Source organism: Trachymyrmex septentrionalis, unplaced genomic scaffold (genome assembly GCF_001594115.1).
Source record: "Trachymyrmex septentrionalis isolate Tsep2-gDNA-1 unplaced genomic scaffold, Tsep1.0 scaffold38, whole genome shotgun sequence".
Lineage (NCBI taxonomy): Eukaryota > Metazoa > Arthropoda > Insecta > Hymenoptera > Formicidae > Trachymyrmex > Trachymyrmex septentrionalis.
The window spans coordinates 662,951-683,779 of record NW_017305547.1 but is presented as its reverse complement, the minus strand read 5'-3'; the positions used below and the strand labels follow the sequence as shown (position 1 = coordinate 683,779).

At 34.8% G+C, this 20,829-nt stretch overlaps 2 protein-coding genes across 5 annotated transcripts in view; one reads left to right on the top strand and one right to left on the bottom strand.

The window, feature by feature from the left end:
• The window catches only part of LOC108750899 (WD repeat-containing protein 47), an 80,763-nt gene that overhangs the window by 39,701 nt on the left and 20,233 nt on the right, over positions 1-20,829 (bottom strand). For 2 of the 4 annotated variants that reach the window (XM_018490745.1, XM_018490744.1), the window contains exons 2-5: positions 9,380-10,079; positions 7,922-8,519; positions 7,260-7,611; positions 229-339 (exon numbers count right to left, since the gene is read on the bottom strand). In XM_018490745.1, the coding sequence (XP_018346247.1) occupies positions 229-339; positions 7,260-7,611; positions 7,922-8,519; positions 9,380-10,060 (1,742 nt within the window). In that variant the 5' untranslated portion in view covers positions 10,061-10,079. Of the gene's footprint in view, positions 1-228; positions 340-2,257; positions 2,875-7,259; positions 7,612-7,921; positions 8,520-9,379; positions 10,080-19,106; positions 19,209-20,829 lie in introns of those variants that run through there. The other 2 variants (XM_018490743.1, XM_018490749.1) reach the window with 2 other exon arrangements.
• Positions 11,240-14,255, top strand: LOC108750900. The gene is made up of 5 exons (XM_018490751.1): positions 11,240-11,308; positions 11,675-12,025; positions 12,297-12,504; positions 12,745-13,208; positions 13,525-14,255. Exons 1-5 carry the CDS (start codon positions 11,288-11,290, stop codon positions 13,948-13,950), a joined length of 1,470 nt encoding a protein of 489 aa, XP_018346253.1. The 5' UTR covers positions 11,240-11,287; the 3' UTR covers positions 13,951-14,255.

Below are 20,829 nucleotides of genomic sequence, written 5' to 3'. Positions count from 1 at the left end.
TATATATATAATAATAATAATAAAAGAAAACGAAAATTAATTTTATCATTTATAGAATACTTCTAAGCAAAACGAGAGCTTAGAGAAAATTTACTTTAGAAAGCAGGAAAAAAGTTATTTCGATACTAAATGTACCGATATTAAATGACGCAATGCCTTTGAAAGAGCTATAAATTTTCGCGTATTTGTTGCAGCGGAATTTTTTATACGACGTGACTGAAAACTTACGCGACTGGATCCGATCCATTGATCGTAGGCTTCGGCGATTGGATTCCAGATCGAATAGGTGCACTCGTGTGAACGGGCGAAGGTCCTTTACTTCCCAAAGGCTGCTTTATCCTACAAATGCCAGAACAAACACGAACGATAATTCTCGACGGCAATCAAGTTTCAACACACGCAATCATAAATTTTCTTAAGGTATGAGGACTTTATGGTTGGAGGTATTTATATGCGATCATCTGTCACTTATTAATCTCTCGTTTCCGCTGATATATTCCAGCGATCTCACTATTAAGTCGGTATAAATCCAGCCATCCATTTACACGTAATAGCTATACTACGTATAATAGCTATACGTGAAACACGTCTAAATCTAAGAAGCACAGGATATCTAAGATTAATCTTTTTCTTTTTAAGCAGAAGCCTAGAAAAAATTTAATCATAATTTTCAAGATAAATTAAATAAATGATTCATGAAAAAAATTTTGAAGATAAAATAATTAAAAATTTTTTTATATTTAAAAGTTTTTATTAAAAAAGATAAAATATTATATTATAAGATTCAAACATTTATATGCTGCAGATAATTTATTTGTTTTTGCCTCTCAGGCATAAAGAGTTTCTCTACCGAATCATTAGATACAAATAATTTATTGTATCCTGTTTAACGTCTATTCTTTTTCTAAAGAATAGGCTTGGGAATTAGCCGTGACCGGGATTTTCATACAGAAACAGAAATGAAGAAGTCTAAGAAGTCACGAGACCTTTCTCAACCCGAGCTATTACTCAAGCGAGACGTGATTTATTAGGGATTCGTTGTCACCCTCCGAGTTCTAACACGAAAAAACCAGACGTTGGTCCATGTTGACCTCTGCGAACTTAGACTTGCCTGCCATCCAGAGAGGCACGAACAACGGATTAAATATCATCTCAAGTATAATCTCAAATGATGCGACGCGCATGGACGACATGTAATAATTCATAAGTTGCATTATCTCTCGTGAGACTTAATGTATGTAAAATTTCTCTATTTTCTCAAAGTTTCCCGCACTTATTATCACGAGAATCGACATAATTGTTCACTTAGAGGTGAACCAATTCCATAATGGCGTTTGGTCGTAAAGGAGCTGTCAGTTTTTTCAACGTAACGGTTTAATACATACAGATGATTTACAATCCGACATTCTCTAAATCACTGAAACAATCTCTTCAGTCGATCATCGCGCGATGGCTCAGTTTTCGTTACCGTTATACAAAATCGCGCTGCATCACGGCGCGTGCTGCGTTCTCAATCGAGGTAACGTTTTCCGATGCGACATGAGCTCCGATCCGGCATAGCTTCACAAGCTCAGCCAGTTGCATCTTTGCTGAACAAGTTGCGGCTGATATGTTGTACAACACAATAAGTACGATTGAGCCATATTCATGGAAATCATGGAAACCATGGTAATCAATTAATATTTGGGAATCATTAATCGATAAATATATGCATACTCTCTAAATTCTTTGGAGCGGAATCTCACTTTGTAGAGTGAAAATTGAGCCAATCTTGAAAACGAGTGGCTCAATTTTCAATCTTTAAAAGTAAGATTTCACTCCAAAAGCTTTAGGGATTAGAAAAATATATATGCGCAGATTATGTGACGTCGTAGATAATATTTATCATATGTCAAAATCTAAAATAAACGTTTTACACAGTGTACCTATTGTTATTAAATAACGTCGGTTGATTAATTTCAAATCTTTTTTTGAAAACAACAGCTGCAGATTTATTTGAAAATAGATTGGATTAGAAGAAATTGGATTAGATCAAGAACAATGGGCGATTTTTAAAATAACTGTTAAATATTTATTGAATCCGAATCGTAAACTTTATTAAATTTTTTTTCCCTTTAAACGTTTAATGTGAACCGTTTAAAAGAAAAAAATTAATATCTGAAAATTATGAAAAATTAAAATCCATTTGACATTTTGATCGAGAATGTCAGTATACTACGGTAAATGTCACCGAGCGACCGAACGAAGTAATATTTACCGACTTATGCACGGCGGCGTGGAACTGACGCTCCGGAGACTGCACGTGCTGCTGTGACTGTTCTGTTTATTATAAGTCGGCCGATTGTTAGGAGGCTGTACGCAGATCCGTTCGGCGATGCGGAATCGCGGCGTCGTCGGTTTGTGATAAATCATGCTTCCTGCCGTTTCTCACCGACTCGAGTCTGAGCGATGCGTCTTCACGCCTTCATCGCCACGTATATACACGGAGTTTCCTTTGCGCGAACAATCTTTCCCACGACAAAGCTTTTTCGACCAGCGAGACTCGAGGGTCGATGGTCCCTCGCGGTCGCAACGGAATGCGCTCGACGATCGACACGGCTACAAAACGCGAAAGAAAAAAAAAAAGAAAAAAAGAGCGGGAGTCCGAGCTTGACCGCTCAGGAAGCCGCGGAATTCGTTTCGTTCTGCTGTTGAGACTGGCGACTCACGAGAGCAGTGACGAACAAGCGGTATGTCGTTTGCTGCAGCAGCTGCAGCTGCGGGCGGTACCGAACCGATACTGCCGGCCAGGAGGCCCAACGCGACGTGGAATATCTCGAGGGAGCAAGAGCGGCGGCGGCGGCAACGGTGACTATGATTCGCCTGGCAGCGGCATTAGGCACGACTGAGCTCAGGCCTGTCGGAGCTGCGACTCCGCTCGTAATAACAAAGCGTATCGCGAACCTATCAGAGGCTGCTTTGATTCCCTCCGGTCGCCTGCATGCACCGGCGCGATCCGCGGTGCATCCGCGGCGATCAGCTGTCGCTGTGCGCGCAACCGCGATACATCGCGAATACGACGAATTTACATCGAGAGGCGTAGAAAGTTTTGCGGGCTCTTAGGGAGCTTAAATGTAAATGTAGAGATAAGTGGGATAAGGTGAGAAAAACATTGTTGTCTGCTCCTTTAACGGAGTAAATAGCGTGACGACATCTCGCTCTCTTTCATGCATTTTGATAAATAGAAAGTTAAGAGGTGAGCATCGAGAACGATTAGTCAAATAGAAGTGTATACGTACGAAGCGTTAGATAATAAAATTACGCGAGAAGTTTCATAGTTTTGATTTATATGCATCATAATTGCCATTTGTTCGCTTGAACAATGTGAATCTTAATGTGTGCGACGATCCTAATAATGTCTTGTATCCACTTCTGCCAATGTAATTTAATTTCGGTTCAACTTGTTCTTCATCTTTTTCTGAAGAAAAAGAATTAGAAAAAGATGAAGAATAAATTGGTGGGAACAGGCATCAGTAAAATATTTTAAGTATCCAGATGGCTTTTGTTAAGATATATTTTATGTATCAAAAAATGTAAAAGAATATAAATGTAAAAGAGAAGGCGTAAAATTAGGGGGGGGGGAAGGGAAGCTGATAAATGTAACAGAGAAGACGTAAAATTAGGGCTAGTAAAATTTTTTTGATCGAGCTATTTCAACTGGATAATAATTTTCGAGCGAAAGAACATCGGACCGCGCAAATAATCGCTTTCGAAAGAATTGCACGAGGGACATCTGGCAGATGTCCCGCTTCGAGAAACAGAAGTTACAAGCGTCTCACAGTTATTTCTCGCAGTTAAAATGATACACACGAGCTATACTCAATTTCACAGCATATCGCCACACTTTCTGCCTTATACCAGCGAATATGAATTTTTCCTATGAATTTTTAAATGGCGTTCAGCGTTCAGCTCGCTCGTCAGCAAAAGGAATTCTTCGTTCTGCTTTCTTAAATCATGCCCGTGCATTAAGCTTTACATCGCCGACACGAAATCCCGAAGCAATATCGGTGCACTAAATTTCCGTTTTTTTCGCGTTCTTTCCTGCTTTACAATCCTACATTTGTCCGCAATCAACAAACTTTCATGACTCATTCCGTTTCGAAACGTATGGCTACGTACATTTACGCGATATGAAATTCGTAGTAATCTTATTTGCAACACTACGCGCGAATATATTTGCAAATATCATGTATTGTTTATATGTTTGTTTTGGAAAAAGATTTGATAAACATAATTGTTGATGTACGTTGAGATAATCATTAATAATTTTATAATAATTGTTTCATCATCAAAAAATAATTATTTTATTCTGTTTATTAAAACTTTCCTTTCACACATCTGTGATTTTGTTTAATACATTTTTAATTATAGGTATTAAATATAAGTGCGTTGTATTTGATAAAATATTTTATCGTAAACTTATAATAAAGTTTTTCTATACTTCCATAAGTTTACTTATTACATAAGTGAACTTGTCGCAGGCAATTATGAAAGAAATTAATTACACAATTACATAATCGCGCTTGGTAACTTAATTATGTAATTAATTGGTCTTTCGACCGCATGAAAATTTACACAACAAATAAACTCGTCGATGTAGAACGGTTATTCAAAGCGGATTTTGTTTTCTATTCATCTTTACCCACAACACCTGGAGTGTTCAATGCTAACGAGGCGCTTTTAATTCAAACGAAAGAGAGAAAAAGAGAGACTGCCTCGCGATTACTTCGTATTCCGATGATGTTCCAACAAAGCCTCGTTTGTTACCAATGACGACCGCTCGCGCGTTCTAATTACGCGCTGCATCTTGCCGTATACGCACAAGTAGGTGGCTGCGTTACAACGAATGAACAGCGCCGAGACCGCGATGTCAAGAGAATCTGAAGACTCATCTTTGACATCGGCAGAATGTACCATCAAGTCGAAACAATTTTTCGCCTAGTTAAGGAAATTCGACGCGTTACATTTACGTGATCGATGGTAAGAGCATATTTGTGCCACGCGACATTCTAGACAGTGCACCATAAATAGATAGTGGAAATGAAATTGTTAGGAAGACCGACAAGTAACAGCATTTTATGATGAGTCTCAATCTTATGTGCAACTTTAAAAATTTTACGATATATTTCTGAGACTCTTTATATCCTTTCAAAGAGATTTTCTAAAAATATTGCATATTATATATACTTTTTCTTCTAATTCTATTCGAATTCCTCTAATTCTAATTCTACTTGAAAACTTCCTTTTTTCACATTAATTTGCTTCGAAAAACTATATTTTTCGAATTTTATATTTGAAAATAATTTTAATTTCAAACATTCATTAAAAAAAATAATTTTATAGATTTTTTTTCTTAATTTTATTAACGAATTAAAGAGTCTCAAGAATCTCTTTAATTTTCCGCTTTTTAAAAGTTAGAAAATAAATTCAAGAATGTTTGCATAAAAGTAAAAATTTCTTTCGAGCTATGTCATTGTTTTGAAAGATGACAGAATGCTTCGAAGGTATTTCAAAAGGAGCTTTATATGTCGTTAACAAAAACAGAACGCGTCGTCCGATAAATCTAGCGAATCATCAAGAATAACCACGTTTGTTGAACTCGCCGAAGGATCAAGGGCTCTCATTCGGCCTCCATCTCGTCGACCGCGAAACGCCACCATCTATATCATACGCCATATTTCGCCGTTAACGAACTGCCAGACACTCGAAACTCCTTTGGACTCTAAGTATTCCTCGATCCATTCCACGAAAACGTCAACATTATTGCTCTAGCCAGTCTCGTTAGTATGTTCATGAAAACGTAAGTGCGAATGAAAATACTATTCAACGGCATACGATGAAATAATTATTACTCAGAAAATATCCTGTAATGTGCTCATAGGTATATTTTAAGCTAGCTTAATATTCTAAGCTAAGATTTCATAAATGAAAAATAAAATTGTGATAATAATTTTATTATTATTACAAATTATGAATGTAATGTCATTTTTTATCTGGATTATAAAAAATATTGATTAGACTAATGTAATCATTGATATATAAATAATGACGTTAATTAATAATCTGTATTCCAATTCATGTTACGACATTCTACTTCTAAATTTTCGTGACATTATTGATTTTAAGCATGACTAGTGTGATATACGTTTGTAAATTCGAGATAAGTGTGCAAAATTTATGTGTTGATACACACTTTACAGAATGTAGTCACGCATATGAATGAAATAATATGGCCATAAATATGGAGGTATGCGCGTGAATCATCGATAGGGCAGGACCGAGACGAACGGAATTGTACGATCACGTTTTGCTGTACAAATACATCCGGTATCCGGTTCGAGCACGATGTCAGCAGTCGATGCCAATGAACCGTGATCGAATTCCGATTTCGATTACTGGTCTCTGTGCGAGCAACGTTCGCTTTCTCGAAGGTTCTTTCAATCAATTGCGAAATGGCATATAAACAGGCATTAAAATTATTTCCTGAAATCGAACTGGTATTCATTAAAAAACTCTGTACAGGAAGTGTGGAATTTGAACAATTTATTTTTCAATGCGTTCAAGTCTTTTAATTGGAAAAAAATTAAAATTAAAATTTTCGAAAAATTCTCTTAGAATAATATTTTTCATGTGAGTTATTTTAAATATTTGATTAATTTTTAATTTGCCAAATTTATTTTAAATATTATTAAATAATTTAAATAGATTTCTGGAATAATTGTTTCTACGAATTTTATACAGACTCATCTTTTGAGAATTTCTCTAAGACTTCTTTTAGCTCGAAAAATTAAATAGAAATAACCGAAATAGTCAAAATAAGATTTTTCTACCAATTCTCGCGAGAGGGTAACAATCTATTTTAATCATCACTTCATCAGAGTCTAAATCTAAAAGCTGCTATTCTCAGCACGCGTTTTACCATAATAAACGCGACAAAGGCATTTCGCTATCGCCATCTGTTGGAGAATGCAACGAGCTCCAACTTTTCATTAGGTGCATTCGATGCAACAGGACCGATGTAGGCAATACTGACAGTACATATATTAAATATGCGATAGTGCCATTTAAAAAATATCGCATGATATCTTAAACCGCATGTTCTATTAAGCGAAAATATATTATCTTTCTGGCAATTTGAGAATCATAAATATCACATATCTTTATGATTCTTCGTTGGAATTATTTTTTCAATAAAATGTAACACCCAAAAAATCACTCACCCTTCTCCCTGAAGTCTATTATCTGCTACTTGCATAGGTAACGGTGCAGCTAACTGTCTGACTAATTCATCCCTCTCCCTTTCCTTTTGTTGGATAGTCTCCTGCAATCTTTGCTTCTGTTTCTGGTATTCTTTAAATAGGCCACCATTGTAACTTTGTTCGAGATTGTCGCTAGGAGCCACCATCGCTCTAATCGGTATCACGGATGGGTCTGTAATTTTAGCTGCAACTCCCGTGGGCTTTTCGGCCAAGGAATCTCTTCTGGAACTCCTGGCAGTCGAAGGCGCCGGCGATTCTCTTCCGGCCATTCTACGCTCCGGCGTGGATGTCGCTGAAGGATCCATTTCCACGCCTACATTACAAAAATTATAAAATTTTGAAATAATTTAGCTTTTTACATAATATGGAACTACACACATATACAAAACAATACATTTAATAAATTCATCAGTCGTAGAAATAATGAAATTAATCAAAATTAAATAAATTAATTGAAATAATCAAACATATATTATTAAACATGTATTACATGATTAGGATAAAAAAATCTATCATTTTTTTCATTCAAATCTTTTCATAATATTTATGATATTCTATTGTGCACAAAGCAAAATGACTTATAAAAACTTATAAAATATAAAATTTATTTTATAATCTCTTACCATCAGGGCTTTTGGAGTGTCCTCGAGTCCTCGGCGGAGCCTTAGGTTGAGCATTCATCGCGGTCTCTTGTATCGAGGGTAATTGTTGAAATTCAGCGTAATTCGAGCTAAGGAAGACGTCACCCTCATTCTCAAAGAGCCTATCGACGCTAGTATTCATTAATTTGTTGTTTTTGAATCCGGTTAAATGGAAGCTAGCGAACGACGACCTGGACATCGGGTTTACGTCGCCGACGGATAGCGCCATAAGCGCCGCTGATGGTATAGATGTATTCTTAGGACTCCTGGGCCCGAGACCAGCTTCCAAAGCCGGCACTAAGCTACGAGACATCATGTCTGCGGCAGATCTCGGCCTAGTAAACGGCATGGCGCTGTGCGGAAAAGTCTTCGGTTTGATCGGCGTTATCAACATATGCTCCGTCCACGAAGTCTCCAAGGAGGGCCTCTCCAGGCGCTCCACATCGACGTTCAGGGTTCTTTGTGCAAAAGGTACGGCGAACGTCTCAGGAGGTATACTTTGAAGCCATGAAAGTAAACTTAAATCCGAATCGCTAAAACCCACGGATCCATCCAGCAGCCTCGAAAAACTCATCTCTACCTATAATATAAAGACGTACGAAAACATTTAAACAAAATGAAACTACATAAAATGCGTACTATATATCATTTCCTTACTTCAAAAGTGATACAACTAAAAAGTGTAATTTTCGAATTATTATCATGAATGAGTCAGGTAAAAATTATTCTATCAATCATCAAAAGTAAACCAATTTAATTTCAGTCCATCCGCCAAATACATATAGCACTTGTATCATTTTTAACATTTTCAAAGGGATCATAATATTTTTTGCAAGTATATTTTTGACGTATATTAAGTTTTTCGTAAATAAAAAGGAAAGTCTCCTACAGAGAACACTTAGTTTATTAAGGCAATTTTGGTTATAAAAGTTTGAAAAAGAAATTATTTTATTTTAAATTATTTTAGCTAATAAAAGTAAATATAAACTATTGGTGATATATAGAGTTATGTCACTTTTAATAAATTATTCCAGATTTGTAATAATTTTGTAGGATATCAAAATTTTCAACTCAAAAAGAATGATTTTCTAAGAGTTATAAAATAAAAATGATAAACTTGACATTCATGTTTCTTATAAGGTATAATTTTTACCGATATTATTTGATTAGTCGATAATTTTCTGTCAAGTTGAAAAATAGTTCTGCCCCTTTTTTGAAAAACTTGATTTTTTCATTGCGTCACTTTTGAAGTAAGGAAACGATATAAGAATAAGAATAAATGTAAATATAACATGTATAAATAAACTACCTAACATTTTATTAAGTAATGATATAGTCTATGTCTACATAAAAAGCAAAAATAATTTTAGTTTGATGTAGTTTGAGAAAACTTCCAATATTCTTTATTAAAATAAAGCAAAAAGAACAGACGAGAATCACCTGTTCGCTTTCTTTCGACCCAGTAGCTTTCGCTTGACAATAATTTACGCAGGATTCGTACAAAATGCCTTTGATGATAAGCTGAATAAGCCGATCGTTTTTCGCCGAGGTAATTGGATATGCGGAGTCGGTACTCTTCCGATCACCCGGCAGGAACTTCTCTACCAAAGGATGAACCTCGCGGAAACATTGCACCCTCGCATTACTGGGATTCCAATCCTTGTACTGTAGATGATCCGTTAGCCGTGGCAGAGTAAGCAACAGACACAGGCTGCTGTACTCCTCCTTGGAAGGCGCGACCTTTTCGAGATCGCTCAACACCTTGACGACTTCTTCTACGGCATTATCGACGCTGCCGTTCGTCCCAGCGGCGATAACGTTCGCCTCGGATTTGATGCACAATAGCTCGACATATTTGTGGCGCAGGATCGAGTACGTGAACTTTCTCATATCGAAGTCCGACAGCGCTTCCAACGGTTGGATGAACTCGAGCACGTCGTCCCATTGTCCGTCGAGGATCAGCTGGCGTAGGAAAAGCACATCGTCGCTGTACTGGCCGTTTATCACGCCGGTCTCACGTTCGAGTGAGAGCTGCGAGATGTGAAGGTCGCGGCTATGGAGGAACTCCAAGGTCAGGCGCACCACATCCTCCTCGCGCAGCGTCAGATGCGCCGCCGGCATCACGTACCGAATACGCAACCTGGACCATTTCATTAAAACATAAAATAGCATATCGTGCCCCATAATCTTCATGTACTGTATGAGGTATCGAGACCAACAGATACCTTGTAAAAAAATGTTTATCTAGAATATAGAGGTAATTCAAATTGACAAATTTTTATGCTGATAATGAATTTTTTACAGAACGTTCTTAAAATCATGTTCTGCTAATTGAATTATTTTACAAAAATTCATTTTACAAACATTCCAGTTTCTGCGAAATATTTCAGATTTTTCGAGTTACAATAGCTTCGTGTAGAGAAAATTGAAATATTCGTAATAATAACATTTTGATGTTTAAAAGTTGAATGTTTTGCCACAAATATAAAATAATTTTTACATTTAGAAAACTTCATATTAATATGAGAAAATTAAATACTATTATCTAAAATTCAATTATAAAGATGAAAATTTTGCTTTTTAACTCCCCATCTTTAAAAACTTTGCATGTAAACGCAATACAGTATTGTGAAAACGACTTTTCATTCTGAGAAATATTAAAATTATAGAGGATATTAGAAATAATTTTACACGATATCATTACTATATAATATCTGGAAATTATGAAATCGCTTCAGGAATTTACCTCTTGATTTCAAACTTCGCGTGTTATAAAACGAGATAACGATAAAACGCAGACGAAAGCTTGCTTAGCGATATTTATATATTCAGAGTGGCCCGCAGCGAGAAAGAAGTCTAGATCAACGTCTCGGCATCCAGCTACCCACTTACGCAATAATCAGGGCACGTCTATGGGTGCGCTGGCCCCGAAGTGCAACGAACTCTCGCGAGGAAGTACTATTTCATGCATTCTATACATGCATATCATTATTGGGTTTCGTAATCATGCGTTTTACAACAAACGGAAGTCCGAGTCAAATAATCCACACGAATCGTGATGATCGTTACAGTTATTTCGCAAGTTAACTATTAAGCAAACGCATGCCGTTTACGACATAACGCGAGCACGCGCTTTTTTTCAATTAGCAAATGTAGCAATTTGCATTTTCCAGAATGCGAATACGAGTAATGCTATAGTTTTTTAAAGAAGCCACAATGTGCAAACTGCTCAAATTACGGAATATACGAAATTCCTAACATCAGCAATTCTATGGGTATTTACAGTTGGTGACAGACCGAGGAGTCGTGTCAGTCTCGGACGAACAGCAAGAGCAACAAGAAACCACGATGTTTCCGTATCGAAGATTAGTGAGTAAATTTTTCTGATATATATTTTACATTTACTTAACATTTTTATAAGCCTTTAATTTCTGAAGTTAAAACTTTTCATAATTAAACTAAATATCATCAACATTAAGCAGAAATTTGGTGGAAATTAATACATAATGATTAATGAAGCATTTATTTCTTTTTTTTTTTGTATTTTATTCTTCGTTTTTTATTCAATTTTTATATTAAAAAAAATAATAATAATGTATAGTAGAATAATACTCTATAGATACAATCTCACTCAATGATTTCAAACTGTTTAATAAATACTTTAGGAAACAAATTTCTATCGTATTGAATATCTATTCACAAACAATCTGCATGAAATTTTCTTAAACATTTCAGTTCTTAGCAGTGACAATCTCGTTAACAAGTGTTGTACTTGGCGATGTCATCGTTCAACCCGGTTATGACCATTTCAGCAAAAATCCATACTATTTGCAACCTGCTTCGCACCGAATAAACTCTCAGACTGAACAATATCATACGAAACAATTACCGAACCAAGAATTGCAGTATCTTCAGGCTGCTCGAACGGTGTATCCCTATCATGAATCCAAAGATTATTCATCAAATCAAGTGGCCTATCCATATCGCCATGGAATGTATTCGCTAAGGCACCATCCACATTACGCAAGGATAGGAAGCCATGGATATTCGCGGCCTTCGGTATTCGTCGGCTATCGACAACCTTCGGTAAGTGCTCATCACATTGTTAACTTGACATATGTTTCATTCACTTAACTTGACAATATTTTATTATCATCTCATTGATATCTTAAATTTCATTTACTTTGAAGAGTGAACAATATAAAACCTAATATCAATTTGACTTGTGCAATAGATATATACGTCAATTATATCACAAAAGCTTTTCTTTGAGTAAATTATAATTAAATACTGATCTTGTACATGCAAATTGATCCTATAACTTATTGAAGATTTCTTTAAAACGACATTTCCTCAGATAGGACACTACCACTGGGGTAGTCCGTACCACCACCACCACCGGTACAGAAGGTCACTTGACTCCGATTCTACAAACACGGAATCCAGTGAATCTGCGAACGTTGCACATGACAATGATGTGGCCTCGAAGTCGCCCTTAACCGATGATAAACATCCTAAAGCCACCGACTCGTTACTTCCAGAACAAGAGCCTACTGATACTAATGGTAAATATCTTAAAGAACAAAAATAAAGTTCGATATCTCTCCATAGGATAATTTAATATGCTATCTATGTACTACTTATTTCCACGAAAGTCGCGCAATACCAATTTATATGCATTATATGAATTCCAATGAAATGCAAACGTAAATTAATGTATCGATATTAATATAAATCCATATTAATATGAATCGATATTAATATGAACTTTCAGTGTAAACTAATTACAGATAATTTAATTACAGATAAGCATGTGGAGAACCGTCAGATCACTTTTGATCCTATAACAGGTCCACGTTTATTCGGCATATATCCACAAAATATTATACGATTCCCTGAAGAACCCATAAGGGAAAACACAATGCAAGGGATTATGCAAGATCCTTCCATGCTCAATCCGAGCATATTAAATTTTGATCAGAATTCTCAGAAAAATGAACAAGATTGTACATGTGGAAATTCACATCTTGTTAGTAATAAGCCTTTTTCACATGTAAGATTTCCGAAGGAATCTTCGAATTATGATTATAATAGCGAAGCTGCATCCCCGAGATGGTCGGGGAATTATTTTGGTAAACTCCTTTTAGATAACATGAGACATCAGTGGGCTGGATACTATCACACATATACTCCATCATATACTTCACCAGCACCTAAGCCTCTAACACTGGAGTCGTTATACATGAAGCTCCTACGTAAATATGAGCTGGTAAAGGTTCTCATATTAATATAATTTGTTTGTCATTAGAAATTATTTTTTGTCCGATTCATAAAAATTTAATTAATTATTACGACTGAAATAATAGAGGAATCTTTTACGTAAATATTTTCCAATTATCTCACAATTAAATTTGATTAATAGAATTCACTACTTGCAACTTTAATATCGAAAAATCTGTTTTCTGCAACGTAAAGTATGTAATATTCGTATATGATTATGATATACTATAAAATATGTTATATAATCTTAGAAAGAGAGAAAAAAATGTTTTTACAAATAATTAATAAATGCATTCTATACGTAGCTGTTGCAGATCGCCAAACAACATAGCATTCCAATTCAATTCCTAATTCAGGCAAGACAAAACGACATGCCTTTTTCTCAAAAGTTTTCGAGTACCACTGATACACCGATAACAAAAAATGAAGAGGACGCTTCATGGACACCGGATACCATTGAAATAACACGTTATCTTGAACAGGATCTACCTGAATATATGCCATTAGTAAGTGATTCCGATCAAGATAATTATCCGCACCATTGTTTGAATTGCCATGAGAATGCTCCAAACTATTCTTCGGACGATTCCAAGGACAATTCAGATTTCCAGAGAAACTCTAATTCAGCTTATAGGATCGAGCCTTCAATTTCGATCCCTAATTATGATCTTAACTATGCCCCTGACATCGATATCTCTGTTGTCCCTGACAATGAAATTCACAAAGATTAGTGCTCGGAGCAATTTGACCCCGATGTGATACCGCAGACGCAATCTTTAGACGCGTACAATTACCCGTCCCGAAAGAGAACACATTCTACTAGATTATAGATATTATAACAACTATCCAAGAGTGATACGCAACTTTATGACACGTTTTCGTCACCAGTTTATTATTAGTAAGGCGCTTCTATAGATATGACGCTGTTATCGATTCTTGCCACGTTACCTTGAAGTAACGAGTCGATTGACCATAATGATTTTCATGTTCTATTTATTATAATTACTCTCATGCACGTATAATTTTTTATAAGCGCACATCCTCCGTTCGTTCGGTAATTGAACTTTTATATACAATTTTCTAAATAAGAAACAAAATGTTTTATTTCTATGTTAAAAGTCTATGTGTATGTACTGAGATCTTAAATAAATGTATTTTATGGGAACATTATTATATTTTCTTCGTTATTTTTTAGCGCACTGTAAATTTTATATCATACCTATCATGAAATTCTTAATTACTACTTAAAGTTACCCGAATTTATACAATATTATAATAATTTTGTTATAATCTTTTCATTCTAAGTTTCTAACGTGTTTAAAAAATTATTAACCTTATTAACCTTATTAAGTAAACGTTACTTTAGTAACACAATATAAAATTGATAATACTAACTGTAAATGTAAATCTAAAACATCTTTTTGATAGATAAGTTAATCAACGAGAACACAGTTTCACGATTAAATAAAAAACGATGATATTCAGATTACGTATCCAAAATCATAAAGTTTCATCATAGAATAAATTGGGAACACTTTCACCAATAATCCTAACTTTGATTGTAGCCGATAAGCATACACAGCGATGAAACGAAAATTCAATTTCAGACAATTTGCTAGGAGTTAATTGAGAACGCGGGGATCGTAGCGCTGTCTGTAAAATGTGCGAATGCCTACCGGAAAAGGAGGGCAAATACTGATCGAGCAATTTCTGACTCGACACTCGGGATGCATCTCGCTCTGATGGAAAGCAATTTCTTTGATTCCGTGGAAAGCTGTTCTCGATACGCGAATGTTTATCTTTCGTTATTTTTGTTAGTAAAACAAATTTGGCGAAAACGCGATAAAAATTGATAGGAGAATCATATTTGTTTTATATTTGCGCGAATAAAATTGAATAGCAAGTTCTAACAAACTTTAGAAGTAACATTGAACAAATATTAAATAATAGATTGCGGCTAACGTTTTATGAAATTAATTGATGGTGAATCGCAAGATACATTGATCGAGATGCATAATTGATCTCTTCAAATGGATACGTAATGCATGGCGGACAGCTGCCGGTTGTAGCAGGTCGTAAACTTATCTTATTATAACGCGTCGAGGTAACGGAGCACTGAGGCGTTTAAAGTGCGTTGAAAGTTATGAAACGAGACATAAAAAAGTACGCACCGTGTTTACAGCGATGTAATCGTCAGCATTGTTGCGTGAACATTATCATAAAATAAATTCGGTCTTTTGTACATTAATCTCAAACTGAGTTTCATCTAAAGATCTTCTGAAGAGTCTGACATGAGAAAGCCACTTTTAATTGATCCATCATGTTTTAACAATTCCTGAGAGAAAGAAAAAGAGAGAGAGAGGAAATATAAAAAAAGATATAACAGAATGAGAAAGAGAATGAAATAATAAATGTCCTTTTCTCTTGCATAATTTTGTTAGAATTACCACCTTACATACAAAATTATGACTCGTGTCCAGATTCTTAGAGGATCTCTAGTTGCGTCCTCTTTCAAGTTGTTTTAAGTTAATGACGTTGTAAAAATTTTAATGATAAATTTAAGATGTAATAGTGACAGCTTTATTTGTATCATCTTACACAGATATTAAATATTGCCGTTACATACAATTGATTCATTTGAAATTTAAAGGGAAGTCAAACGGAAGTTACGAATTGTTAGTCAAATGTTCCACAACGTTTGGCAAAATAACGTCCAGAAGAATCAGCCGTTACACCCGTAACAGGTGAGTTAACTTTGTACAATACAATACAATTAAGCATTAATTAAGTCAACAAGGAATCCTAATTGTCTGTCAAAATATATACGTACACAGCACATTATCACATCACATACTGCCAATTAATATAGAAAATTATTTTTCAAGATTGGAAAACTCTTGAATTATAATATGGAATTTAAAAATTTTTTTAGAATTGTTCTATAATTCTACAAAAGAGGGAATTATAAGGAATAAGGTAAAAAATCCCCGAAATAAGAATATAAATATTCGACATCCTTGATAGACTAAAAAAGTACTTGAAATTATTCTATTATTAAAATTAATCTATTCTTCCTATTTTTTCCATATACAATCTTTCAAATATGTAAGATTTATCACTTTATCAAGCGTTTAAGATTTTGTTGAAGTTTTTGATGCAATTGATACTTTAGATCTTCAAGACGGAGAGAAACTTCAATGTATTAGTTGTTTGTGTTTTGCAGAAAATTCTCAGATCTTTTCATATGTCCATTCTTCGCTGTTCGATAATTGAAGCGTGTCGAAGTTTCTTAGTCAACAAACGGTTTCATTATAAAAGACGTATAATCTCAGATTGCAATTCGCAAAATAAAAAAAACTTGAAACGTAAAAAGTGCAAACGAGGGAATTTCAAAGGGAACAACTCGTAAGTCCGAGCTCGTTGCTAAGTGCATTTTACCGCCCTTCCCAGTCCCCAACTTCAACTTTGACATCTCCTTGACTCTTCGCCGTGACTTGCACTGCATTTCTCGCATTCGGGAAATTTCAACTTGCCGACATTCACATATTCTGTTTTCTTCGCAACGTTATATACGCAGGCGGCAAGGATCGTTTGTTAATTTATACCACGACCTTTGAGGCAATCCAATATAACGGCGCATCCTTCCGCAGGACAGAATTAATCAAGCATGCAAACGAGAGGAGAGTATCGCTTTCGCAGATCACTTTGCTTTGCACACATATCGATTTTTCCGGTTAAATGAACAATGAAACCTTCGCAATTATAGGAAGTACGGATATGAAGTTTATAATTCCTCATTCTAATAAATTAATATTTATAAATAACGTTAAGTTGTTACAGTAATTATGTTTTATATTAATGCTGAAATATTAAGAGACATAGTAATGTCTCATGCCAAGAATACTTGTAGCGTAAGATTATCCTGTGTATTTATTAATATTATATGTACAAGCCGGCTACTTGCGAATATCCGAGATTATCCGATCTCAATAACAGTTGAACGAATCATTTGACGTAAAAGCATCAAAAATATTTAACATAAAAAATTGTACGCTGCTACAAATTTAATAATATCCATAATCGTATTATATTACAGCAGCGTCAAATTTTCTATATTAAATATTCTTGACGCTTGAATTGAAAGAGAAGTGATGGTTTATCATTTACGATTGCTTCTTAAGTGATTTCTAAAATAAGAAATTTTTAAGTATATAATTTTTTCAGTATTACATGATGATGATAGTATAAACCATAGTATAAACCATAGAAAAAAATAAGATTAAAATTTATATATGAATATGTATAATAAGTTCGACAATCCAGTTAAATATTAGTTATTTTCCTATATGCGAAAAAAATTTAATTAATCTATCATTTACCAGTTTTCGCACATTATTATACGTTAATTGTGCATGTAACCTTAGATTATAATAATAAAAACCTAGATAAATACTTTAAATAAAATATTAAAAAATTTAGACGTATATTTTAAATAAAATACTTCGAGAAATTCTTTTTTTTTTTTTTTTTTTTCAAAACTAGAGATAGAAAGAAAAATATGGGCTATATTATTGTAGTAATGCAAACAGCATCTTTGAAAAAACTCGGAATTCGCAATCTGACGGAAGTTGGGTGCGAATATGTTGGAAAATTTACATTGCCTGCAGGAAAAAAAAACGGAAAATATTGTCGCATGACCTATCTCTGTGGGTAAATCAAGCGTCGAATACCGGTACCGGTCTCGGCTTACGGAGTCAAAGCTGACCCGCTGAATACCTCCATTACAGGATGGTTAATGGTTTCTTTGCACCACGAAGAAGATTCCTCCTTAGAAATATTGCTTCTGGTTGGTGAAAAAGCAGAAAACATACTCGCTCTTATCACTAGCGTAGGAGAGGTTCAACGTACTGATATCAAATTTAATATCACATCGCTACAAGTTCTAAGTTTAACGCACATATCTCAGTGGCGTTCAATTAAATTCGTCAACGTTACATTCGTCGCTAAATGAAGTCTTATGACTCTAAATTGAACCTGTCATCGTTAGATAAATAAGAGATTAATTAGATTGTTTTCGCAGATGTGTGCGTGTGTGAAAATAATATATTTAACTAGTCATATTACACATGTGTTAATATATAAATTTTAATCTTATTTTTTTCATTTAACCTCGCTAAATTCAAAGAATCTATTTCGGTTATATTTAGCACGTATACGCATAATAAATTTAATCAAAAAACTCATAGTGTTTTCTTCTACAATAATAACGCATTTTTAGGAAATCGCAAATAATTGTAATACATATCACATGAAAAGATTGTCTATAATCAGAGCATTGTTAATAGTATCGTTTTCTGACATGATATACTTTGCTATATCTAACGATGACTCATCGGTGCATTTACTATTACATGCAAAAACGGAACTGTTAACGATGTTTCGATAATTATAAGTGGCATTTATCACAATATATATGAAATCATCTTTAGTTGCGAGGATGAAAAATATAACATTATATAAAGAAAAAGATAAAAATAAAAATTTACAAGCGTTGATTATCAAATGTTTGTAATTGTTATCTGATCGTTGTAAAATTTTTCCATTATGGAGAAAAAAATAGAACCGCACCATTAAGATTTTTGCAATGTGGAAATCAAGCTATCGGAATCCGTGTATAAAATGAGCGAAATCGAGATACAAGACTAATATACTCATCTAGTAAGCCAATAGAAAATCAGATTGATTGGAAAATCGTATCACCAAGCAAGTTGATTCTCAGGACGATTTTGTTTAAAATACGACTAAAAATATTAGAGATATCGGTAATAGAAGAGAATGAGGCAAACAGAAATCGTGCATGATTATCATAAATAATTAACATATTTACGTCTTCTGGGCCGCGCGTTTGTACGTCGTGGTCAACATTCACGCAAGGAGGCTCCAAAATTCCTCAGCAACGCACATTACACGCGCGACGCGAACATTTAGAGCAAGGTATATAAGAACGAAATCGGAGCACGTGGTCGAGGATGCATATACGAGTGACGTCGCGCGACGCACTGACTCACAATCAGTGTCGCCGGACGCCGAGATGCCATGCCGCCGCGACGGCGCCGACGTATCGGCCGGAAGTAGCACCCTTGCGATTATGGTCGTGAGAATAAGTGTGGCGCGCATCGAGATTGCGTCGCATGTGCAATAGGCACCCTGTCAAAAAATCGATCTCCCCTAACAGTTTCTGAGAGTAAACCCGCATAGTCGCGTCACGAGGCATAAAAGGAAATCAAAGGTAGCCGAACATCCGATATCGCTAAACGAGAAGTAAATTGCGTATAAGATTAAAATTGTTAATAAAACCACATTAATCTCTCGGTGTACGATCGAATCATTCAATGTTATCGAGAATCTTTGCTTCAATATTTAAATTATATACTTCGGTTTATTTGTTCGATTATTCGTTGTATTAAATCGATTTAAAGATTAAAGAACAAATGGTACGTAAATTCTTTCTCCACGGTGAGAGATTCAATATGAATATTTAATTAAATTCAATTACACACCTGGAGACGAATCAGTTGCGGAGTTAGCGAATATCGAGCGTTGCGTAAATGAAGAATTTTAACTTCGAGCGACTTCGAAGTAAATCTTGCAGCTCGACATCTTCGATAAAATTGATCGTAGGAGTACCCTGTGACCTCCTACGTGACCTTCACCTACGCAGCTACCTTCTTCGGAATATCTATTGCCAGGTCGACTCTTCCGCGTCGAAGAAACATATCTTCATGACCGCGAATATCTCATTGCCAAAGGCCAATATTCACCCACAAGCTCTTTTTGCAGACTCACATCAGTCGAGAAATGGACGGAGCGAATAACGGCGAATCCACGAGATCCGACAAAATTCCGCGAGTGTATCGGACTATCTCACGAAAAAAAAAAAGAAAATTGCACATTACGAACTGTCTATGCAACTGTAATTATCAACAAATTAATATTGCTACTCGTGATGTAAAGCTAATTGAACAGTACCGCGTTCGTTGCATGAGTTTCGAAAAGGATTTATAGGTATTTATGCAGAAATTAATTTACCGTTTCGCAGAATGAAATTCAAAGAAGACCCGGAAGAAATAATGGAAAATTAACAGATTTTCGTCGAAGTATAAGAGAAAAAAATGTATGTGTTAGAAAATATATATTCATTACAAATGAATAATATTTCTACATATAATATTTCTATTAATAAATCGTGTATAACTTTATATTTGTCTATATTTCGTATTTTATATGTACTGTTGTAAAAAATTTTAAAAAAAGTTCTTTCTAATCTCATAAAAATATAAGTAATTTTTATAATAGTGTAATAAAAATATACAATTAAGGAGCGTATAGCCTCAACTCAAGATGTTCTAAGAGATAAAATAATGTTTTTCAAATTAATACGTTAAATCATAAAATTTGTATTTACAATCTTGAGTTATGACTATATGCTTTTTAATTGTATATTTATATTAATAAGCCACTTTCAAAAAGTTTAAAAAGTAGTGTAATAAATAAATAAATACGTTCACACACATTTCACACAGATTTTATATATATATATATATATAATT